At 34.6% G+C, this 23,066-nt stretch overlaps 2 protein-coding genes across 4 annotated transcripts in view; one reads left to right on the forward strand and one right to left on the reverse strand.

The window, feature by feature from the left end:
* The window catches only part of LOC105257401 (serine-rich adhesin for platelets), a 59,330-nt gene extending 46,556 nt beyond the window's left edge, over positions 1-12,774 (forward strand). For all 3 annotated transcript variants that reach the window (XM_011267996.3, XM_011267994.3, XM_025409458.1), the window contains exons 4-8: positions 3,372-3,433; positions 3,552-3,675; positions 4,547-4,703; positions 6,995-7,685; positions 7,938-12,774. In XM_011267996.3, the coding sequence (XP_011266298.2) occupies positions 3,372-3,433; positions 3,552-3,675; positions 4,547-4,703; positions 6,995-7,685; positions 7,938-11,984 (5,081 nt within the window). In that variant the 3' untranslated portion in view covers positions 11,985-12,774. The remainder of the gene's footprint in view (positions 1-3,371; positions 3,434-3,551; positions 3,676-4,546; positions 4,704-6,994; positions 7,686-7,937) is intronic.
* A 1,435-nt stretch (positions 12,775-14,209) lies between these two features.
* LOC105257403 (protein obstructor-E) lies at positions 14,210-17,883 on the reverse strand. Its single transcript, XM_011267997.3, has 4 exons — positions 17,684-17,883; positions 15,591-15,869; positions 14,991-15,384; positions 14,210-14,565 (listed from the first exon to the last, which is right to left on the reverse strand). Exons 1-4 carry the CDS (start codon positions 17,742-17,744, stop codon positions 14,508-14,510), a joined length of 792 nt encoding a protein of 263 aa, XP_011266299.1. The 5' UTR covers positions 17,745-17,883; the 3' UTR covers positions 14,210-14,507.
* Positions 17,884-23,066: the final 5,183 nt, after the last annotated feature.

Here is a 23,066-nt window from a genome sequence, read left to right on the forward strand (position 1 = left end):
AATACTTATGTACAAAATAATGAAAGGAATTAATTGATATAAAGAAAACACATAATTAAAACACATAATTTTTCGAAAAAAAAATATGTAATTTGCAATTAACAATTATATATATATTTTTTAAATAATGATGTGTTTTTGTAATAAATAAAAGATTGACTTTCTCTTTTGCTTTGTGAATTTATAATAAATTGTCTTCCTTTTTTCATACTTAAATTATTAATTTGCAATATTTAATGTAGAGCACATTCGGCAAAAATTTTTTGACAGATTAATATTCTCTCTCTCTCTCTCTCTCTTTCTCTCACGTGAAATATTTTAATATGTTAATATTTTATTATAATTATTTTTAATTTATATATATATATATTCTTTTCAAATTGAAAATAATGTAAATAAAAGATGGAATCACTTATCTTTCTTTTTTTTTTGAAATCGTAACAAATTTCCTTTTTCACACTTAAATTAAGTTATTAATTTGCAATATTAATATATTGCGCAAACGTTCGTGAGCAAAAATTCCTTGACACCAATTCAAAATACCGGCAGATTATGAAATCATGATCGTAATGACTTAAACGTTTAAACTTTTTCGAATGCCAAGCGGCGCAAAATGAAATGAGGAGAGACTCGCGATCTTTCGTGCAGCAAGCGTAGAATATCGAGTTGTTCGCGATCAATGAAAGCAAATGTCCATGGACGACCAACTAGATTAGAGCAGAAAAGTCGGAGAGGAGTTTCAAGGAACTTCGTCACAGTCGGCCGAGCGCGGTATGCCCCAGGAATTATTTATGAAATTTCGGTTTCTAGCATGGAATCCTGACGTGTGTGCGCCACGATCGCGCTTTCCATTTCTTCCTCCTTTCCCTTTTTAGCTTCTTATATACGAGACGCGTTTACATGGATCGATCCATATATCCCTTTCATTCTCAGCATCCGGAAGTCCGTAGACTTTATCTCTGCAATACATAAACATGTAGTGTTAGTCGAACCATTTAAAACGTCTATAAATTTTTACGATTTAAACATAACAATTTTATTTAGCGCCGAGTTTAATATAAAATAATCAGTGAGAATAGAATTTATATCGAGAAAGAGAGTTCTACTCATTCTGTAAGACAAATTATTCGCTGCGATATACATGAGTAGGATATGTCAAGTAATCATTGAAGAATATCAATCGCAAAAATGGTCCATGTTTAATGAAATCATCAAATGTCTTCATTATCATACTCCCGATTCGGATGACATCGACGAAGATAAATATTCTTTCTCCTCGAGAAAGCTATGCAGCATTATTAACGACGTTGGCCGCGGTGAAACTGATGGAAACTAACGTCGCATGACGTCGCGGTCAGACATCGTCGAACGAAAGGTCAGCATATGTAAAAAATAATTGGCGAAACATCCGATGAGAGAGTACTTTAACTATCGTGCAGTTGTTTTTGTTTCACGCCGACTTACATCATCTCTTTCTCTCTTTCACTCCCTCTCTCTCATTTCCTTTCGCCTTTTTATTGAAATTATTACATCATCGAATGTATCGAGATCGAACGATTTTACAATCTTGCGCTGGAGCACGTGGATATATATTTTATAAGCGCCACTCAGTGAAAGGTCTGCTCGTCTTTTCATATGGAAATTAAAAGTCGCTCGTAAGTTATCGAGTCCGGATAGTCCTCTCCATTTGACAGAAACGGCTGCGACATATTCCGATCAAGCGTGTTATCAAGCATGACAGCGCAAACAGGTGCGATTTATGTGCTATAAAAGAAAACTTCCTAGTCAAATTGTGGAGTAGACGAAGCTAAACGTTCAGAAATAATTGACAAACCATGATATAAGTATGATATAATTGAACTATGATATAATTGAAATGATCGATGTATCTTATTTATAAACAAATCTGCATTTTAAAAAGTGGACAGTAGTATTTAAATAATTATTTAATATCTGATTAAATAATTATTTAATATTTTATTAGTATTAAATAATTATTTAATATTTTATTATTATTTTATTATTTTAATCTTTTAATTTATTTTGTGTTTTGAATATTTAATATATGTTTCTAGAAAATAAAACTAATTATCTATCTGAGATATCATCGTATATGTATATTTATAAATCTAATATACTATACTTTTGCGTCGAAGCGTTATTAATGAAGCGTTATGCTCCATAAATCAATTATACAGTCGCGTTATATAAATGCTTATTGATAAAAAATACGGATTGCAATTTGAATAACCAAAGAAAATTATTAGCGAACTATAATTGAGCACGGGACAGAGTCAGCGTGACGAATATAATTTAATCTGACGGTAACAATTAACACCTGTCTGTGGCGCGTGTTAGATAAGCGAGGTGAAAGTCGTCTATTCTAGTATCTTATTACTTTTTGATTATATTTTAATTTGTTATTCTTTTCACGAAGCTTCTCTAATATTCGATAGAAACAAGAAAGAAATTTTATTATCTATATAATAAGAAATAGATTTGCTTTTAAATGCAATTATTGTTATTTCTGTAGCTTTTTTATATTCAGCTTAATTTTAAACTCATCTTAATTAATATTCATTTAATCGTATCTCATTAATCTATGTCTGACTTGATGTAATTTTTTTCTTTACTTTAACCGCGTTTACGTAACGTTACATTTACGCAGAATTATGTTATACATGAGTTATATATAAGTCGATCGAAATTATAAACTCGAATTTCTGGAGCATTAACCTATCGTCGATGCGTGACGATAGTTGTACATAATTATAGTCGCAACTAATGCAACCGGGGTTCACAGGGGACCGTGGACCTACGATTTCACAACTGCATAAATTACTGTTGTACCGAATAGATCGGTGGCAAGCAGGATTTTATCTTTTAGAAAAAATAATTTTTCTCTTATTATTTCATCGATATATAATCACATAAATATTATGTATCAGATTTAAATGTCTCCAATAGCACAAGAGAACATATTTTAAACGAGAATCAAGCTCTGGAGAAATATATAAATATGATACTCTAACAATATAAAAGTAGAAATGTATTGCTATTTTTCATAAAATTTTGAAACGTTAAATTTTGTAAAAGCTATGTTGGATTAGAATAATGTGCGCGAAATTTTTTTCCTTATTCAATCTATTAGTTGAAATTCACTTTGAACGAGTATTCAAAGGAATTCTAAATATTTCTAATATTTCTAATATTTTGGATTTTTTACTAAAAATTATTTTTACTTAAATATAATTTCTATTTAAATTTATAATATAATTTTTACTTAAATATAATAATTTTTACTTAAATTTTTACTTTTAAATAATTGCATATTTCTATTCCCTCACATTCCTTTTTTCTTTGTTTTTCAGTTTTCATGTCGATCCTTAATCTCCATCATGGCCGTTTATTATGCAGCGCGGGGGAACCTGGCGTAAGTGTCTATAAAATTTAAATGAAATTAAAATCATTTATTTAAACTTTTCTTGACTCATCGCAACGAAAAGCTGAATTTTCTTTTCGCTAACTCGCCGGATTTTTGATTTTTCAAGTATCTGGACTTCGACAACCTACCGGAGACGAACTTCTCGTGTCAAGGAAAGGTGATTGGTGGATATTACGCGGATGTCGAGGCGGGCTGTCAAATGTTTCACGTCTGCACTATCGGTCAGAAAGGTAATTTTACATTACAAAGACGGGATTCTCAAATACAAAAATCAAAATCTATAAAATAAAAATCTCAATAATAGAAAAATGTTCTTTTAAATGCTTTAAATTATATATATTTCTGAATTCTTCGCTTTTTCGGCAGAAACGTTAATTCCAGTTAATGAGATTTGAATTCTCGAGATCGTATTCGCGAACGACTTCTCGTGACGAATCAGAGCCAGACTCTCGGCTTAGGTCAGTAAACGTTTCTCGGCGACCGTGACATTCTCGTTGTAAAACGATCTTCCGATTGATTACGAAACTTGGACGGGACCTTCGGCCGGACTTGTCGAAATGATCTACTTATCATCGATATGCGTGACGGCCTTAAATAGATTCGCACCACTATTAATTACCGCTTCTAATTCTAATATACCGGATCTGTGTCCGCGACAAGTCTGGGTCGACTCTCAACCAGAGATGTAGAAGGAGCCGATTATGATCATTCGTCGTGATATCGTGAACGCTTGACATATAAAACGATTTGCATAATTACCTATATAAGATGGATTTTATGGACTGGATCGCGAGGTGAGCGCGACGTGTATAATTTTGTCTGGAAGTTCGGTCAATATAATTTTGTCAAATATCTTTAAGATGAACAAGACACGCGTTTCTTCAAAAATAGTTTATTGTATTCTTAGTAGAAACTCGAATGTGCAATTTTAATGCGAAAAATCGCGCTCGAAAGTATACCCTTCTTTTAACTAATAATCAAGAAACGAATAATAAAATACAAGTGTCTCGGTGAAATTTTAACCCAAAGAACGCGTTTTAGAAAGCCCAGAGTATCCCCAAATAATGATACCCTCTTCTTCACCGTGAGATCTGGTTTCAGACGAGATCATGGATATAAAGTTCCTCTGTCTGAATGGGACCGTCTTCGACCAGGAAACAAGAGTCTGCGAGAGAGTCGACGAAGTCGATTGCAGTAAGAGCGAGCGATTCTACAATCTGAATCTGGAGCTCTATGGCAATAACGCCGTCACGCTCAGGTAAAAATCCATGTTGCAATCTCGCTCTTTCCACTTTATAAATCAAGTTTTCCGGTAAATCAATGACAAGATAAATTATTGATCAGGTGACACAGGGTTAATGACAATTCGACGATTCGCGAAAAATAATATCAATGATATGTTCTCCAAACCAGTCGTCCTAATCGATTTTCCGATTTCGCAAGTTGCTGCGAGCAGAAATTATCGAATGAAATAAATTATTGCACACATTGATCGCTTTGCCGGTCACATATAAAGTATTCTAATATTCACTACAGTTTACTCGTAGAATGATAGATACACCGAACATGTCTCGTTTACTGTTTGCTGATATCTAGATAAAATTATCTAGATAATTATCTAGATAAAGAAATAGATCATCTTTATCTTTAACTAGATGAAGAAATACAAAGTATCTTTATCTTTATCTTAGGTAAAAAAATATGTCATCTTATCTAAAAATTGTCTAAGATGACGTTTTCATTATGCAAAGAGTTTTCCAGGCAAGCTTCTAAAAATCTATCTAAAATATTTAAAATATATTTTTTATTTGGAAAATAATATTACAAATATACTTTATCTTGTACTTGTTTTACTTAAATTTATGCAATGCATTAATGTATATTATATTTTATAAAAATGATATATATATTGTTACACATTGATTATTATATTATAAATATATTATAAATATATTATAAATATATTATAAATATATTATAAATATAAATTAATAAATAAATTTATCATATCATTTATATATTTTTTTGTTATTATTTAAATATTCTTTAGGAAAAGAGAAAGGATATGTGTTTATGATTTTAATATTCCATTTATAATCTTCGTCACATTTTTTACAAATATTTATAGTCTTATAAAATAAACAAAAATATCTAGATAATTATCTAGATTATCGCAATAATCATCTCATCTTTCATCTAGATTAAGTAAAAGCAAAATTATTTTTATCTCATCTAAGATAAATTTACGGAATTTTATCTTTATCTAGATAATTTTGAAATTATCTACAGCAAACACTGCTCGTTTAATTTATCTTTAGCTTGTAAAATGTATGAATAAATATATGTAATTAAAATTATATAAATTTCTTGGATATAACAAGTAACAAAATTTTACTATTCTAAATTTAAATCTAAAAATTTTGTTTTAAATTTTATTTTTTTAATTTTCTTTAGAAATATATAATTATTAAGGCTAAAATGTATAATTATTAATTTTGTAGAAATATATAATTATTATTAATTATAAAATATATAATTATTAATTAAAAATATAAGATATCGAAAAGAAATTCTTTCTAAAAAAAGAAAGAGAAAAATCAATTTTAAATTTATCAATGAATTTCAAAATTGAATTCGCGCAAATGTTACCGAACATCCTGTACGTGTGATGTAATACCAAGTCAAATTTAAAAAAATCCTCGCTTAGCTTTCGTTGCTATATTTTTCTCGCTTCGTTTCGTTTATGCAACGTATCCGAAGCAACGCCTAGAGATAAAATCGCATAATGTGTTGCGGTGAAAAAAAAAACATACGGCACGCTTTCAAAGTCCCCTTCAGCACTCTAAGTCGCATATTTTCAATTCGTGCAACTCGCGTATGCATTTTTCCCTAAGTGCCTTATACCTTAGACGAGTCGGATGTACAGCGCAAAATTGCGGGCTATAAAAGGCATGCCCGTAAATACTTGGGCATCCATAAATACTTCAACTGGCTTTCCTTCACTCGCGGCCGGTATCTCAGGAATGTGCCAGAGTCCTCTCCTCTCGCGCCGACTGGACGATAGTGCATGCATGTATTCGGATAAAAATTGTAACGATGAACCTGTCACGGCGACGAAATTTATACGCTCCGTTCGACGACGCGGCTGCTTAGTCATTGACGGTCGTCTATTTTTAGCCAAAGTAAATCTCGTTTCCCGCGCGACTCTCCTTACCCCGCTTCTCCGTCTGTGACCTTATACGGTTAATGTCGTTATTATCATCCGTCAGTGTCGTCCGATTAACAACGGTCGTTACCTGGAAGCGGCTATCTCGCGCTATTCCCGAACACGAGCGTGCGACTGGTTCAGAAATGCGTTTGGGATTTCTGCGACATTCTGACGCGGCTCTCTTGCTATCGACGTCGGGAATTTTTTTTCTGATAATTTCAAGATTTATCCACGTTTCTGGACACTTGAAACCGCAGCCTACAAGTCGCACGGTTGAATTTCCTGTAACAACTGGTTAAGCTTCTTATGGACTACTCTTTTACTCTCTTCTCCACTCGCAGCCTTCATGAGAACGATGATGACGGCGAGGACGATCTTACGGATCATCCAGCGGAAGATCATCAGCAACGAACGACCTCGGCGCGACCCAGCACAACCTCGACTACCCCCAGCCCCATGACTACGTCTCGGTCCGGCAAGCCATCGTCCACCACCGTCGCGAGCGGTTCCTTCCAACATCCTGCTGGTTATCCGCAGCACTATCAGCCCCAACCGCCGTTCCCCCAGGTCCATACAAGTCAGTCCAAGTCGCTGTACGATGACAAGAACGGCGGCTACCATCATCAGTACATCTTCCACAACGGTGGCGAACGCGTCAACAATCAGGCTACATCATACCAGCTGTTTAGCAGTCAGGGCGCCGTTAGCTCGACGACACCGACTCCGCAGATCCACTCGCAGATCAGATACACCTCGACGGTGGGTCCGCCACCGCAGATCATTCAACACAACGAAGCATCGACCGTGACGCCGCTGTACCATACGTCTCCCGCTACGATACAAACTCTGCTCAACAGTAATGCTAACAGCCCGGTCTTGATCAATCCTATCTTTCATCATCACGGTATCGCGAGCACCACCGAGTTCACCGTGCACAGCAATAATCCACGTGAGACCGCAGACTATCGCGACGAGGATGATCGCGAAAGTATAGGGTCACTGGAGGCGATACAACCGACTAATAAGGGAAAGGTGCAATAATTCTCTTTAATTTTTGCATTTGATTTTTCGATTTGAATTTCAAGATTCTTTTAACTTAAATTTCGATAAAAATATTCTTAAATGAGATGTATAATTTATATATAATTTACGACATAAATGAATTTATATAATTTGCTTAACGCAATACGAAGGCAACGTATACTTCAATAAAGAACTTTTAATAAAATTATCAAAAAGAAAGAGAGAAATGGAGAAGAAAATTCGTTTCATCTCTTATTTCAGGTATCCAAGTTGACGATATCTCCGGTTCCGAGCTTGCAAGAGTCGTCTCGTACGCAGACGAAGATGAGTCAAACGTCGCAGCAGCAGAGGATCTCTGACAATTTTTTGCCAACATCTCCAACGACTATCGAGACGACTGTCAGATCGTTTTATCCGACGCCGAGACCTTCGCCGAAACCCTCGCAGTCGGTTACCCAACGGGCCATTCACCGGGTGAATTCGCCAGGCGTGACGGTGCCGCAGCTCAAGCCCCATCAGATCACCATAAATCTACCACCAGCGGATATTCAGAGAATCGTACAGAATCCATCGCCGCTGTTGCCGTCGCAATCGCGGGTGATTGTCACAGCAAAAGCAAGCGTGAGCGACGAGTCCGGTAGGCCTTTAAACACCACGCAATTGGTGACGTTGCCGTTGCCGACGATACCGGCCAGCTACGACGATTACAAGGAGGGCGACGAGTCCTTCGATCCGTTTTACCGCGATGTTCCGAAAATACCCAAGAATCGACAGATCGCGAGAAGCGCGATGAACAAGATACGACTCTCGCGTAAGAAACGATCTCACGGTCAGCTCTATCATTTGATCAACGGCGCGAATAGTCAAGATGAGGATTTTAAAACGATACGAAGGAGTGAATCGCGTCGGAACGAGGATGAAGCGACGAACGTGGAAGATACACATGTCGAGATCGGAGATTTCCGAGCTATTAAGGAGAGTCTGATGAAGTTTAGAGATATCCTATTCAGCGACGAGGCGGACGAGGATGCTTTTCGCAATATTGCTGATGAAATTAGAAATACTGCTAAACACGTCGCGAAAGATAGCGAGATTCTCGACGCGAAATCTGTACAACGGACGAAAGATATCGCGATAGAAAAAGTGGACGTTTTAGAAGATTTAAAGACAGACGCTTCGAAATATTTAGCGTTTGATAAAGAAGAAGATGAAGAACAAGAGGATGCAAAATCGAGTCACGAGGATTTGTCTTCAAATGTCGAGGCTGATGCTGAAAAATTATCAGACAAGAAAAAACATATTAAAAATACATCAGAATCGGACTGCAAATTAAAATTCGAAGCTAACGTTGAACTCACAACCGCTCGTTCTGAAGAAAACAAATCTTTCAAGGATGATATAGACGTAATAATACTTGATTCCGATAATGACTTTAAAGTAAAAACTACGAATTCTGATTTCGTCCAGATGTCCAAGACTAACGCTCCTGTCGAGATTATTATTGAAGAGGAAAGTAAATCTGACTTGCATGATATATCGGGGATTGACAAAAAAGTTATACATAACGAACAGCTGACAAGACACTTGACAAAAGATGAATCGGAGAAACGAACGAGCTTCATAACCGACCAAGAGAAACAACTGAGAGTTTCACAAGAAACGATCGAGCGAAAAAATGCTAAGGATTCTAGAGAAGGAAAGTCCGGTCCGAGAAGAAAGGTTCCTCGAGCGAGAGCCTCAAGAAGACGCATATCTTCGAAAATAAAGCAAAAAACGAACAATGTCGAACTGACAGAGACGATTCAACAGAAAGACGAAATGGATGAAACGACTACTATTGCTACTACTATTGCTAGTATTATTACTACCACATCTACTACCCCATCTGTCGCACTTTTCGAGACGAAAGTTGAGCAAATCGATAGCCACATTTTTGAAGAACCAGAATCGCAAACTTTTAAAGAAATCGATACGAGAACGATTGATCAACGCAACGCGTATTCGAAAAGCTTGCAAGACAGTAAAAATAACGACGTCGGAAAAAGTAAAGAGATTGAGCGATCGTTCGATCATCAAATTGTGGAAACGAGCGCGAAAGATTTAAAGCGACATGCTCTAAATAAATCGGTAGAAGCAGAGCAGAAAACTGAATATGCTACTTTAGAAGACACAAACTTTACCGAGAATCCGCAAAGCGCAACGGAATCGACGGAAATTACTCACGTTTCTGAAGAGGAAAAGTCCAATGAAGAATTTTTCTCAAGAGAATACGAAACTTTGGATGAAGACGAGTTCAACGCGAATACAAAAGAGAAAGAGTTCGAAATGAGCTCCGAAGAGACACCTAACAAGATTTCCTCCAGCGAAACCGCGATTTCTCGCGAGGACGATTCGGGACAAGAAGAGCTGTCTTATCACGAAGACTCAAGCGAGAAGACGAGCACTGATGATTTGAACGAAGAGACACATTCGACTATGAAATATAATCACGAGACAAATTACGAAGATTCAAACGAGTATCCGGATACAATAGAATTGTCTGCGGAAAATTCGCGCGATACTAGCACCGAAGAAGATTACAAAGGACTGGAAAACACCGAGGAATATACAATGTCTATTGATTACACGAGTTCCGAGGAATACACCGATTCTCAGCAGGACGTTATGGATTCGACTGAAGATACCCAAGGCAGCACTGAAGGCATCTTAAAATTCACGGACGAATTACCGAGGGCGGATGATATAGACGACGATTCGAAGATGAAGGTCCCTTTTGACCCGAAGGAATTCGAAAGGGAAGGAATTGTAGACAATTCGCATGATTATATTGATGACAATTACGAGCCGGAAAATTACCGAGAAATGGAAACTACGACTAAATCGAATGATTTTACGGAACAGAAAGTTGAGGAAAATGATTTCGAGACACATCAGATCGATGACGAAGCAGAAACACAGACAAAACCTGAAGAAAATGTCACGGAAGTTGCAGATCTCGAAAAAGTTGCAAGTTTCACTACGACTTTGTTAACTACTACAACAGCATCGAGCACAACAGTGTCTACCACAACGATGCCATCGACGAGTACGACTGCAACCACGACTACGACTACGACTACGACTACGACTACGACTACTCCTCGACCGACGACTACGACTACTCCTCGACCGACGACTACTACCACTCGTCCCACATCGCCGAAACTTTTCAAACCCGTCGGGAACAGGAGGATTTACGCTTACACTCCTCCTACGACGACTCCTGTTCCGGTCGTAATTAAATCGAGAATGAGCTTATTTAACCCGAAACCGGCGAAACCGCCCAAGTCTTATAACGAGTTGGCACCGAAGCCGGTGATTAGGAAACTCACCCTGACGCGTAAACCTACTATTACTACCACCGCTTCGATTGCGGAAAAATTAAATACAGACGATTCGACGGAAGCTACGACAGAACCCAATGACGTGGCAGCAATTACAACGACAACTGAGTCTGGTAGAAGCGAGGAAAATGTTCTCGAGAGTAAGCTGGAGGCGAACGACCCTGTATCTATTGATTCTTCCGCGAAGAGCGATCGGACAAACAAGGAAGATCAATTTCCAAGTCCGACCGAGCAAAATTCCCCCGTCAACTCTTCAAAGCATGTCGATGCAACAAGAGAGATCGAGACTTCCACCCTCTATCTCTTGTCTAGACTGACTACCCTTGCGTCTTCTATCGAGCAGACAACGATAAAAGTGAAAACTGAACCGGAAACTGAACAGGAAACTACAGAGAAGATTGATATCTCCGCGACGACCTCGCTGCCCCTGACAACATTGCCTCTTGAAAAATCATATACCGAGTACAAAGAGACGAGTACCGACGAATACCCTGAAGAAGATGTGGAGATCGCGACGACTGCCGGCAAAGATCATCAACAGTATGTTACAGAAACTCCCTCCGAACATCCGACGTCAATTTCGACGATTCCAACTTCGACGATCTCGACTTCGACCACCGTCCAGTTCAAAGCTGAAGACATTGATCCTGTGGCGACGACGGAATCCTTGATCCCTCGATCGAGTAACCGAAAATTCTCCAGCTCGCGGAAGCAAGCGAGCTTCAATTGCCTGGAGAAGGAGATGTATCGCTTCTACGGCGACGTCAGGGACTGTCGACTGTTTCACTATTGCTCGCCCGGCTTTACCTCGCGGCAGGTGCTGGACTTCCGATTCGTGTGCGAGGAAGGCACGGCATTCGACGAGGAGACGCAGAGCTGCCGTCACGACGTGCGCAATCGGAAGTGTCGGAATCGGTCCTGGTGAGAGCGTTTCCCTTTCCGTCGTGTTTCCTCGACGCTCGATTTTGTTGATTTTGGTAATTCGTGAATCCTCCATAGGACTCTAGTAGTATATTTATAACTCTTTTTTTTTAACGCGCAATACGTAAGCATGCCCCAAAGAAGAGGGCCCTTCTCTTCTCCTAAGCCCTATTGCCATAGCGCCTCGCGCTGGATTCACACTTATTAAAGTTAATGTCGATTCAATCAGCTCGCGATCGCTGGTCGGATTAAGTGAGAAACGAGGAAGCACATCGTCGATGCAGCTGATGCGGTGCGGATTTCGTGCGTGCATCTGAAACAATCGCACTGTTAATGTTAAGTCAAAGAGCGAAGAATCGGTTCCTACGGTTGTTCTCGAGGCGCGAGAGAGACTTTAAGCGAAGACGCGATCGCGCGATCGTAAAGTAGTTTTTTAATCCTTCGTGCGACTGATTCAATAACGCGTGAATTTTTAAATACGTTGCCGAATATTGCCGAAAAAACTACGCCACGATTACTCTCGTTACTCTTAGCACCTCGCTCGTAGCGCGATATTTATATTTTTTTCCGGAAACAACTGCTTCTTTCTTGATCAAAGGAATAATTTTATTCGATATCGAGATAAAAAAATATTAAATATATTTTTGATAAAATATACCCTCTGTATCTCCTGGTCTCGGGCCATCAATTCTTGTCATGAATCAATGATACCTCGCACGTTAGAATGTGTGGTATGCGTTTAAAAATGTATGTAAAAATGAAAATATTTTTAATTAAAATATTCCCACATTGAATATCACTCATCTTTGATAAGTATTTATATAAAAAATTTTATATAAATTTTATATAATTTATTTTATATAAAATTTTATTTTATATATGCAATTAACGCACGTGCGTTTTGATAAGAAACTTTTTTTTATAAAATTTTATATATAATTAATATTATTTTAATTATCGCGCGTAATAAAATGTGCCTATGAATAAAATATCGCGGATGTAAACGCTCATCTTGTTTGTTCTACTTGTACTTCAATTCCTCGAATCAATTTCTCGTAGTACCAAAAAAGTGCAATAAGACGTAACATCGTTGCTCAAGCATCTTCTAGATGTGAATTTAGCTCGATATAACGTAGATATTTTGAAATAACGAGCGTGCAAGACGTAGTCGATTTAACAAATGCGTTACAATGTTACATGTAAGAAAGTCGAAGAAAGAAAGATTGCGAACTTATAGTTTGCAATATTTAAGTATGCGTATGTTCACTAATATTCATTTTTATTGTTCGGTATGTATCATAAAAAAAGTTGATTACAACAAAAAATTCGCGTAATCTTTCGTTCATGTTTTTATAATTTCCTACTATTAATTAACGCGCTTTAATTACAAGTGCAAACGAGTACATCTCACACAGAGTACCGTAGATAAATATATATTATATAAAGATATATATTTTTACGGATTCTGTTTTTTCATTTCGGGACTATCTAGCGATTTAGATAGTCTAGGAAATTCGTACGTCTCGCTAAAATGAATATGTAACTCGTTGATAATTTTCATATATGTACATATTGCGCGTGCACGCAATGACGTATAATATTCGAAAAAAAAACTATAGCTATTATTTTGTAAGCAATTGTACTATGTCAATAATAATTATATATTCTATACGCACACATATGCCTATGATATTCTTTCATCAATCCATGTTGTGCTTCGTTTTTCCTGTATATGAATTAGAGAAAAATTTCCTAATATCCTTTCGATTTATTTCTATCGAATATTTTCTCAAAAAAATAATATTCTATTAAAGTATTTTCTGTAAACTTCTTTTTTTCCATATACGCAAAAATTTAGTGTTTTGAAAAGAAGAACCTCAATCTGACGTTATTTATTTTTAATTCTTAAATATGTCATAAAATTTAATTACAATTTGTTAAAAATAAGAAATAATATTAAAGTGTATTAAATTTTATCTATAATTGTTAAAAATGTGTCGAATTCAATAAAATTTATATTAAAATATTTAATTTCGCCAAAGCACTAAATTCAAAATTTTAATATTATGTAACTATGTCAGTAACATATAATATTACATTTCATTTGTAAAAATAATCTTATGCAAAAACTATTTATTGACATGCAGAAGGGAAGAATGCAGGAATATTTATTTTATATTTTTATTAAGAGTTTTACAATTCTACATTAAATACATATACTTAAGAGAGGAAACGAGATTTATACATTAATATATACATTACTTATGGCATCTCATATATGATATACGATTTGTACGAATATACTTATTATAAATTGTAATTGAATCTTTTATATATATCCTCCATTAGTATAATGCATTTTTAATATATGCGATATGCAATCATTTGCATCAACCATGCAACTTTCTTATTAAAATATGTCGTATTGCATATTGAAATTTGATACACACCTTATTATTCTTGCAGCTCTTGATTACTGTTCTTTTGGAATTATTATCATTGTTTTTACTTTTCATTCGACTTGAATTTAAAAAAGCTTCGCCTGTCCATATGTAGGAGTAGTTTTTGCTATCGCTTCGTGTTCACTAAAAAAAGCATATTAACTTAAAATAATTTAAGTTTAATTTAAGCCACAAATTGCATATTATTAACTAAAATAAATGTCAACAACCTTATACGCAGATTATTCTCGAAAAAGTGTATAATCATTATAATATTAAAATATTTTGAAAAATATAAATGTTTTATATGTGATAATAAATTAGATAATTATATAAAAGATAGTAATATATATATTTTCCACATGAATATTTTTTAAATATCTCTTGGAATATGTTGTATCATTTAAAAATATAATAACTTAAATTTTATCTTTTAAATTTTATCTTTTATGTCAATCTAATAAATAGGATAATAATAATTTATATCTTTCTTCTTTTAGTGAAAGAATTTATAAATGAAAAACAATCTGACATTTTATTCACAATAGATGTTCTTAAATATCACTCACCAGCCAGTGACATTTTCTGCGGCATCGCAGGCGTCGATGAGCTCGTTAAAGGCATTCCCCGTGCCGCAATTCTGTAATCGTGGACGGCCGTTCACGCAAATGTAATAGTGATGACAGTCGACGGTACTGCGGTAAAACTTAATCTCAGCATCCAGGAATGGGCTATTTTTCACCTCCGGACAGCGAAAACCAAGGAAAGCCTCGGCGTCGCAATCCGACACCTGATCTGGCCAATCACATCGATACGATTCCGGATTGAAGGCCAGACCTTCCGGACAATCAAAGACATAACCCCGACCGTCCACGCAATTCATAAATTGACCGCAATTTTGATGATTGCCGATTTTGAAGTAACCGTATTGATGGGGACAATCCTCGGTCGGACTTGCTTTCTCTGAAAAAAATTCAACAGTCAAATTTTAATTTAATATGAGTGATTCATGTGATCTTTAATTTAATAGAGCTTCAATAATTTTGAAAGAATCGAACTTTATGAATTAAAATTTAATAATACAATATTTGTATGTATTTTTATCACACAAAATAATTAAAAATTAAAGATTGAATGAAAGATTGATATTGTAATAGTAAATAACTTACGCAAATTTGGCCTGCCCGTGCAATCTACGTCAATCGGGTATCCACAAGGATAGTTGAAGCGAGCCTCAGGATTGAAATATAAGCCCTCAGGACATAACTTTTCTTCAGCAACTCCATCGATACACTCGATATAAGCATCGCATTGATTTGGTACTGGATAACGACCGTTCCTCTCTGGACAAGATGCAGATAAGCCGCCTTTCTGCGAAAATTGCTGTTGGTTGCGATTCAGCTGATTATTAAACAGCTGATTCGAGAACCTGGGATTTTGATTGAGCGCTGAAATACGATAAATCTTTCGTAGAAAAATTTCGCCTATAAATTCTTATCTTAAATAAGACTGAGATTTTTTTTATATATCATGGTTGAGCATTTACTTGTTTCAACTATCAAAATCTTAAGACTCTGATTTAAACGGCAAGCAATATTGCGCATAAAACTCGTCAAACGAGTCCGACCAGAAATTATTAATGAGTCGTGTTCAGTAACGTGGCAAGATGCGATTATCGCACGATGGCGAAAGTTCGGCGATAGCCAGCACTCGACCTCTATGAAGCCGCGTATGTGTTTGTGTGATGTGCATACATTAGCGTTACCTGCGCATCGCTTACGCAATGTATGCTGTTTGTAACCGATTTTGCCGCAGGCAAAATCGAGTCAAAAATACTTTCAGAAATTAAGCAAACATTTTTAAAGAAGAAATATAAAAAGTAAAATTGCACGTTACAACTAAAATTGATTAGGTAATTTGGGAAGCTTTCTTTGTGACATTGTCTTTTTCAAATAAAGAATTAAAACGATATATTCCAAGCTGGAAAGAGAGCTACGTCCGATATTAGCCTCAGGATATCACGAAAGGTCGAGAAACAACGACAATAGTTTCGTGCACGAAAACTGTCAGGCATTCCCGAGAAATGTTTCCCGGGGCAGAAATTGCACAAGGTACGTGAACGCAAACAATGGGAGAAAGTTCCGTTGATTACAAATTCGATTATCCGTCGTTAAACCGACGAGCACGAACATTAAACAGTTCGTCTATCGGGGATTCCTTTAGTCTGCCGAGAACAAAAAGAATTTTACTGGTTGAAGTTAATCATTTTATTTCACTTTCGTAGAAACAAAATAAAAAAATATTCTTCCCCAGGGTTTACAACGTAACAATATTTATTTATTAAGCGGAAACTGTCCTCGATATAGCTGTACAAATTTATCCACGTGATAGAAGTATTCATGCTTGTCTAGCTTTAAGCTTAAAAAATTCATTTTTCTAACAATGTGCAAGCACATCGCATACAAATCACCAGTTCGTGACTGAGCATACCTGTGATCGCATGGCTGCAAAATACTATTCAGGACGCGTTTGCATTCATAAGAATGAGCATACACGAATTTTCCTAAACATTTTGGCTCTTAGCCAATCTTATTAAACTTGTTTAAATTGCATAGCGTAATTACTTAAAATATTATAATACACATATATGTTTTAAAAATATATATTATATATATATTTAAAAAATATATATATAAATATATATTATATAAAAATATATACATATACTTTTTATAATTTTTGAGGTAGAAAAATCTGTAATTTTCACCGTTAAAATGTTTAATTAATAATTGTGATAAATCATATTAATAGATAGTTGCAAATTAAAAAACACTGTATTACATATTTTTATTATTTTAGTATACTTGATTAAAAGTCATGTTTGAATATTTATTACAATTTGGTGTAAAAATTTAATCCTTTAAAAACAATGCTTTAATTTATCATGATCTATTGAAAGAATCTTACAGCCTGATATTATTATCTTCAACGATAGTATCATTCGTGAATAGACAAAAAATCAACGGTAAAATTTGTGCCATGTGTAAAAATAAATTTGTATAAAAAGAAGCGATTTATTACACGAATAACTACATATAATAGAAAATGTCGTCACTCGTATCATTGCATAACACTTCACTGCGGAATTAAAATGATAATTGGAAAAAGAGCACAGATGCTTCTTCTATGTATCGTCGACTAGACGAACACGAATTCACTTTCTCCGTGTTAAAGAACACGAGAGGGTAATTTTTTTACTCACATGTAGTCACGACGAAAATGCCGCAGGCGATTAGCAGATGGACGATCGGTCTTGAGGCCATCGTCAGTTATTGAATTTATGCGTTTCACGTTCCTCCTGGGTCGATTCCGAAAGATGGACTACGACGAGCTGCTACCTCCTAACATGCTTTTATCATCTTCGGATGAGAAGCGGGAGAGGATGGCCTCTCGCGCGCATAAGTCTTCTCGTTAGCGGAACGCTGACCGTAACAAGTAATCGTCCCGCCCTTCTCTCAAAGACCTTCAATCACGTGACACATCACAGCTGAAAAAATTAATCGTTCCATTCTAAGTTTCATTCATTCAGCAGCATATTTTAATTCGCATATAATGCGCAATTAAAAAATAACATTAGCTATTAATGCGGAAATAAAAAAAATTAATTATATATATTTTTATTATTCAAAATTAAATTAAAATAAAATTTATCAATACTCTTAAGTATAAAAAATCAATTTATATATATTATTTTTCATGTAATGTAAAGAAGCATCTTGCAAAGATGTCCTAAATATTGTCATCTTTAATAATAGTAACCATAAATAACCAATGTTGTATTTTATAGCGTAAATATTTTATGATTAAAAGATGTTGCGTGTCACCGGTTTGCGATGATAGATTTATATGAATGTCAAAAATGCCATTTGCAGTTAGCCTTGTTCGTCTTCTCGCACGAGGATGGCAATTGCAGGTCGAGAGTCACTTTCCTAACAAAGAGCAGACTATAATATGCGTTGCATTTAGATGTGTGTTTATGCGCACTGTAGTATTTTTGCATAATTCATACATAATATTAATTGCATAAATTGATGCGTAATAAATATTTAATTTGCATAAAAAATTATTTAATATATTGTTATCGTTCAATGAGACTAATGTAAAATTAATGTGTACTTGACACATAAAACATTTTTGTTACATTCTATAGCAATTTTTATATTACAGAAAAGATATAGAATCTCTATTTAATTTTAGTATAAGATTAATGTGTGACATGATTGAGAAACATTTATTACAATTATTTAATCACCAAAAATGTAGTTTTAACAAAATATTTTTTTAATGACAATCACGTATTTTAAATCTATAAATTTTTAACAAAATTAAATACAAAATTAAAAACGAAATATTTGACGAAATATTTTTGCAAGTGACGCAATCACGGATTTCAAGTCTATAAATCTTTATTTCCTTAGAGAAGAAATAAATAAAATTTTATTTTTTAGACAAACATGATATAATCTTTTTTCCTTTCTAATCATTCCAATTTTTCGTTTTCATTTTTCATTAAAAAAGCGGACAAGACGCGCCGCACGAATGCTCGCGTGTTAGAGGAAAGAATTATCTCGTTTCGTAGAATGGAGCCTTGACATTTTCCTCGTGTGGACGAGAGCGAGTTACCTCGTGAAACATCGTAGACATCAAGTGTCTTACCTCGCAAAAACAGCCAACGTCTGATTATGCCACGGAAATAGCGGCGATAATTCCCCGAATATTTTAGATGTCACAACGCGTTCCACACCGATAATTCCGTATGTTGCAACATAAGGGACATTAGAATCAGATGAGTCAGAAATTTCAATGACGAGAGAATTATATACATGAATACAAAGACAAAAATTACTAATCGATAAATACAAAGATCGACGTCTGATCATCATTATCACTTGCAGCGTCAGAAACATCGTCTGTCTAATGAGGGTGCGTAACTACTGACTGGACGCGTCTAGACAGTCTGACAATGAAAGGTCACTACTACTTCGCATTGTCCGCGCTGCAGAGGAAAGGGCTTCATCTATGCATTATATTCTTTTTCTTCTTATATTTGTTTTTCTTTGATAATCACCTAAAAATTAGAAAGATCAAGAAAACATTATATTATATTGATCAATAAATATTTTTTATAATATTCATCAATTAATTCTTTATCTATTTATTTTCTTATTTGGAAGATACGTATTGAACTTTTCACGATTTTTTTTTTAAAATTACACGATAATTCTTTTAGTTAAAAAAAATACTTTATTTCTGTTTAATAGTAATCTAAAAAATGTAAATAGATTTACTTGCCTTTTGATGTTGAAATTAATAAAGTTTTCACTTTAATAGCATTGTTTTATGTATTATAAGTCCATAATATTAATTTTTCTGTTTGTAATTTTATACTCATTAATTTTATACTCATTACATCACAAAGTTATTTATACTTCACGTAGAAAATCATTAAAAATAAATAAATTAATTAAATTTCACATACACCATAAAATCATAGACAAGAAATAATAGAAAAAAGATACGAAAAGTATGCAGATCTGTTTGATTCGAGTAAATAATACTTTGTGACGAGGCTCGCGAATAATTATATTTTAAACATGCTTGTTTGTCTCAACTTACACATACACATATATGTAGGAAATGTCCAATATAATCGGCCGTTTTAGCTTTTGAATAATCACTTTTATTTTTGATCCTTATCAATATTAAACAACGTATATAGTTACGTAAGGGTATATATATTACATGGAAAAATTCTGTCCTTCTCGTGCGCATATATCTTCCCGAGATACCTCGAGTGTCCTTCACCCGACCGTCCCGAGAGAAACAAAGTGTATCATCATGCACAAGTATATCATACATCATTCACACTCACATACTTTCTCTCTCTCTTTCTTTCTTTCTCTTTTTCACATTCTTTCTTTCATTTTCTCTTTCTTCCTCGTTCTCTCTGCTTTTCTTAAGGACAACAAAATTCTTTTCTGGTATTTTCTCGGCAAAATAGCGAGAAAGATGACGCTCAACGAAATTTCCGACATCAAAGAACGCTTTCGCATTTCCACTTTTCGACGATGTACAGAGTGCCAGAGCAATCTCTGTCCAAAAAAAAGTTCTTGTAGCTTACCTCAAGAGCTTTTCAAAACACATAATAAAGTATTTTTTCTTGTAGCTTACTTCGAGAGCTTTTCAAAACAAATAATAAAGTATTTTTTCGTCGAGTATTTTTTCGAGTTATGAAGCTTGAAATAATTTCTTCATTTTTACATAAACCATAAAATATTTAGTAAAATATTCATTTTTCGATTATCTTACCTTAATACTTTTATGTACAAAATAATAAGAGAAATCAATTGGTGTAAAGAAAACATAATTGTTTCGAAAAGAAAATATGTAATTGTTAATTGTAAATTACATATTTTTTCTTCGAAACAATTATATGTTTTCTTTACACCAATTGATTCCTCTCATTATTTTATACATAAAAATATTAAGGTAAGATAATCGAAAAATGAATATTTTACTAGATATATTATAGTTTATAAAATTAAGAGATTATTTCAAGCCTCAACTTGAAAAGTATTCGATAAAAAAATATTTTATTACAGTGTTTTAAAGAGCTCTCGAGGTAAATTACAAGAGTTTTTTGGGAAGAGATTGCCCTGACATCTTGTATAAGTCGCCGTCTCGCCGAGCTTGTAATCTCGGACCTTCCCGAATCATTCGCGCCTCCACGCAAAGAACAATGCTTTTGTAAGTTTCGCGTAACAAGCGACTCGTAGAATTTGCAAAGTGTGTTACGCGCTGTCGCAAATTACTTACGTAGATTAAAATCGCTACGAGTTAATTTTTAATATCGATATAATGTCCGTTTTTTTTTCATAATATCATTATTTAATCAAAGATATGATTGACGCGCAATACTGGATGCAGCTTCCAGAACGCAGAATCTATAGCGGATTTCATTACACTGTTATTTGAAGTGTCAAAAATGAAATGTGCAGTTTGTTAAGTCACAGAGTAGGAATTTTAGACAAGAACAAAGAGAAAAATATATATAACGTAAATATCACTTGCGCTAAATTTGTTATTGCTGCGCCGTTGTATGCTTTGTAGAAATATCTATTGTATTTTCTATTTTGAATCAGTTTTGTTACAGGTATGTTTACGTGGCTCTTAACAATTTTTCTCATTCTCAGCATTCTTTTCGTTTCTACAAGACGTACTTCTCCTTTCTTTACATTCGTACATTTACATCGAGCACACATCGCTGTTATGGCCTGAAAATAAACTTTTCTTAGCCATCGATTGCTTATTCTATCTTTCATTATATATCACACTTGCAATAAAAAAAAAAGAATCATCGCGAATTTATTTTTCACGAGATGCAATTTAAAGAGGGGAAGAGGAAAGGAATCGTTTTAACTACAACATTATTGCTCAATATTACACATTTGATATATAGTATTATCAATTCGTAAAATCACTTCTTCGTAACTGAAAAGTGACATAGTTTTCCTCTATTGAAAGTGCAATATTTCTCCGCGTCATGTCTTCTCGTAGAAGCTAATACTTTCAACTTACAGCCATCTGAACTCTCAAGGTATTCTGCAGTGAATTACTATTTTAAGGTACGTGGATAAACGAGCAAATCTCTCTGATCTGCTAAATTTTTAAATAAAACATCCTTCATCAGATTAAATTATATAGATTTTAAAACAACGACTTGACGAAAGATATCCTGACTTTTTTCAAAGATTCTTAGTAGACATCTTTCGAGCTTCAATTCATTCAGATCGCTTTCGTTTCAATGCAGCAGAGGATTCTCTGTGACTTAAATTTTATTTTATAGTTTGTACCTCGGCCGACATTGTTTCATCATTCTGTGCAATAGGCCATTTTCTCCTATCTAAGAATTCAAAGGACTAATTAAAAGAGCAAAGAGTAAAATGTCGCGTTCTCTTTATCGTTTTGCTCGCACATGATTTTACTCTCTTCCCATAACATACACAGGGTGTCCCAGATTTAACGAATCAACCGTTAATAGCAGATTCCTGAGATCATTTGAAGACGAAAATTCTAAAATGTTGAGAAAGACTTCATAAAAATGTTCAAACTACTACTGTCGCATCGAAAACACAATCGCGCTCATTGCAGAATCCTATTTTTTATTTTATATTGATTCCTCTATCGATAACGATATTAGTTATTAATAGCGATAAGCACAGAAGAACGTAACGCGCCGATTGATAATCTTTAATCTTTTGTAGCGCCGAAACATTTTCCTCAACATTTTGATATTAAGATTTCCGTTTCCAAATGAGCTCAGGAATCTATCATTAACAGCTGATTCGCTAAGTCTGGGACACCCTGTATATCGAAATATATAATCTGCTTACTAATAACATTATTTGCATAAATAGCTTACTTGAATTAACGAGCTAAATATAAGGAAGCCATATTATGCTGCAACCGATTTTAAAGTTCAATTTAAAATCCTTTCCAAGTCGAAAAAGAATTTGCAAAATTATAACTTCTCAACTTATTTAAATATTTAGGATAGGAATCGCTTGATGTCCATATTTTCTCAT

This window comes from Camponotus floridanus, unplaced genomic scaffold, assembly GCF_003227725.1.
Source record: "Camponotus floridanus strain SB8 unplaced genomic scaffold, Cflo_v7.5 scaffold267, whole genome shotgun sequence".
In the NCBI taxonomy this organism is placed as follows: Eukaryota; Metazoa; Arthropoda; class Insecta; order Hymenoptera; family Formicidae; genus Camponotus; species Camponotus floridanus.

Bases quoted from the DNA above. Each gene is read 5' to 3' on its own strand.
- LOC105257403 (XM_011267997.3), bottom strand. From the start codon at position 17,744: ATGGCCTCAAGACCGATCGTCCATCTGCTAATCGCCTGCGGCATTTTC. The intron at 15,385-15,590 runs GTAAGTTATTTA...AATTTTTTTCAG, and splicing joins CACGGGCAGGCCAAATTTGC to AGAAAGCAAGTCCGACCGAG. The intron at 14,566-14,990 runs GTGAGTGATATT...TGCTTTTTTTAG, and splicing joins GCAGAAAATGTCACTGGCTG to TGAACACGAAGCGATAGCAA.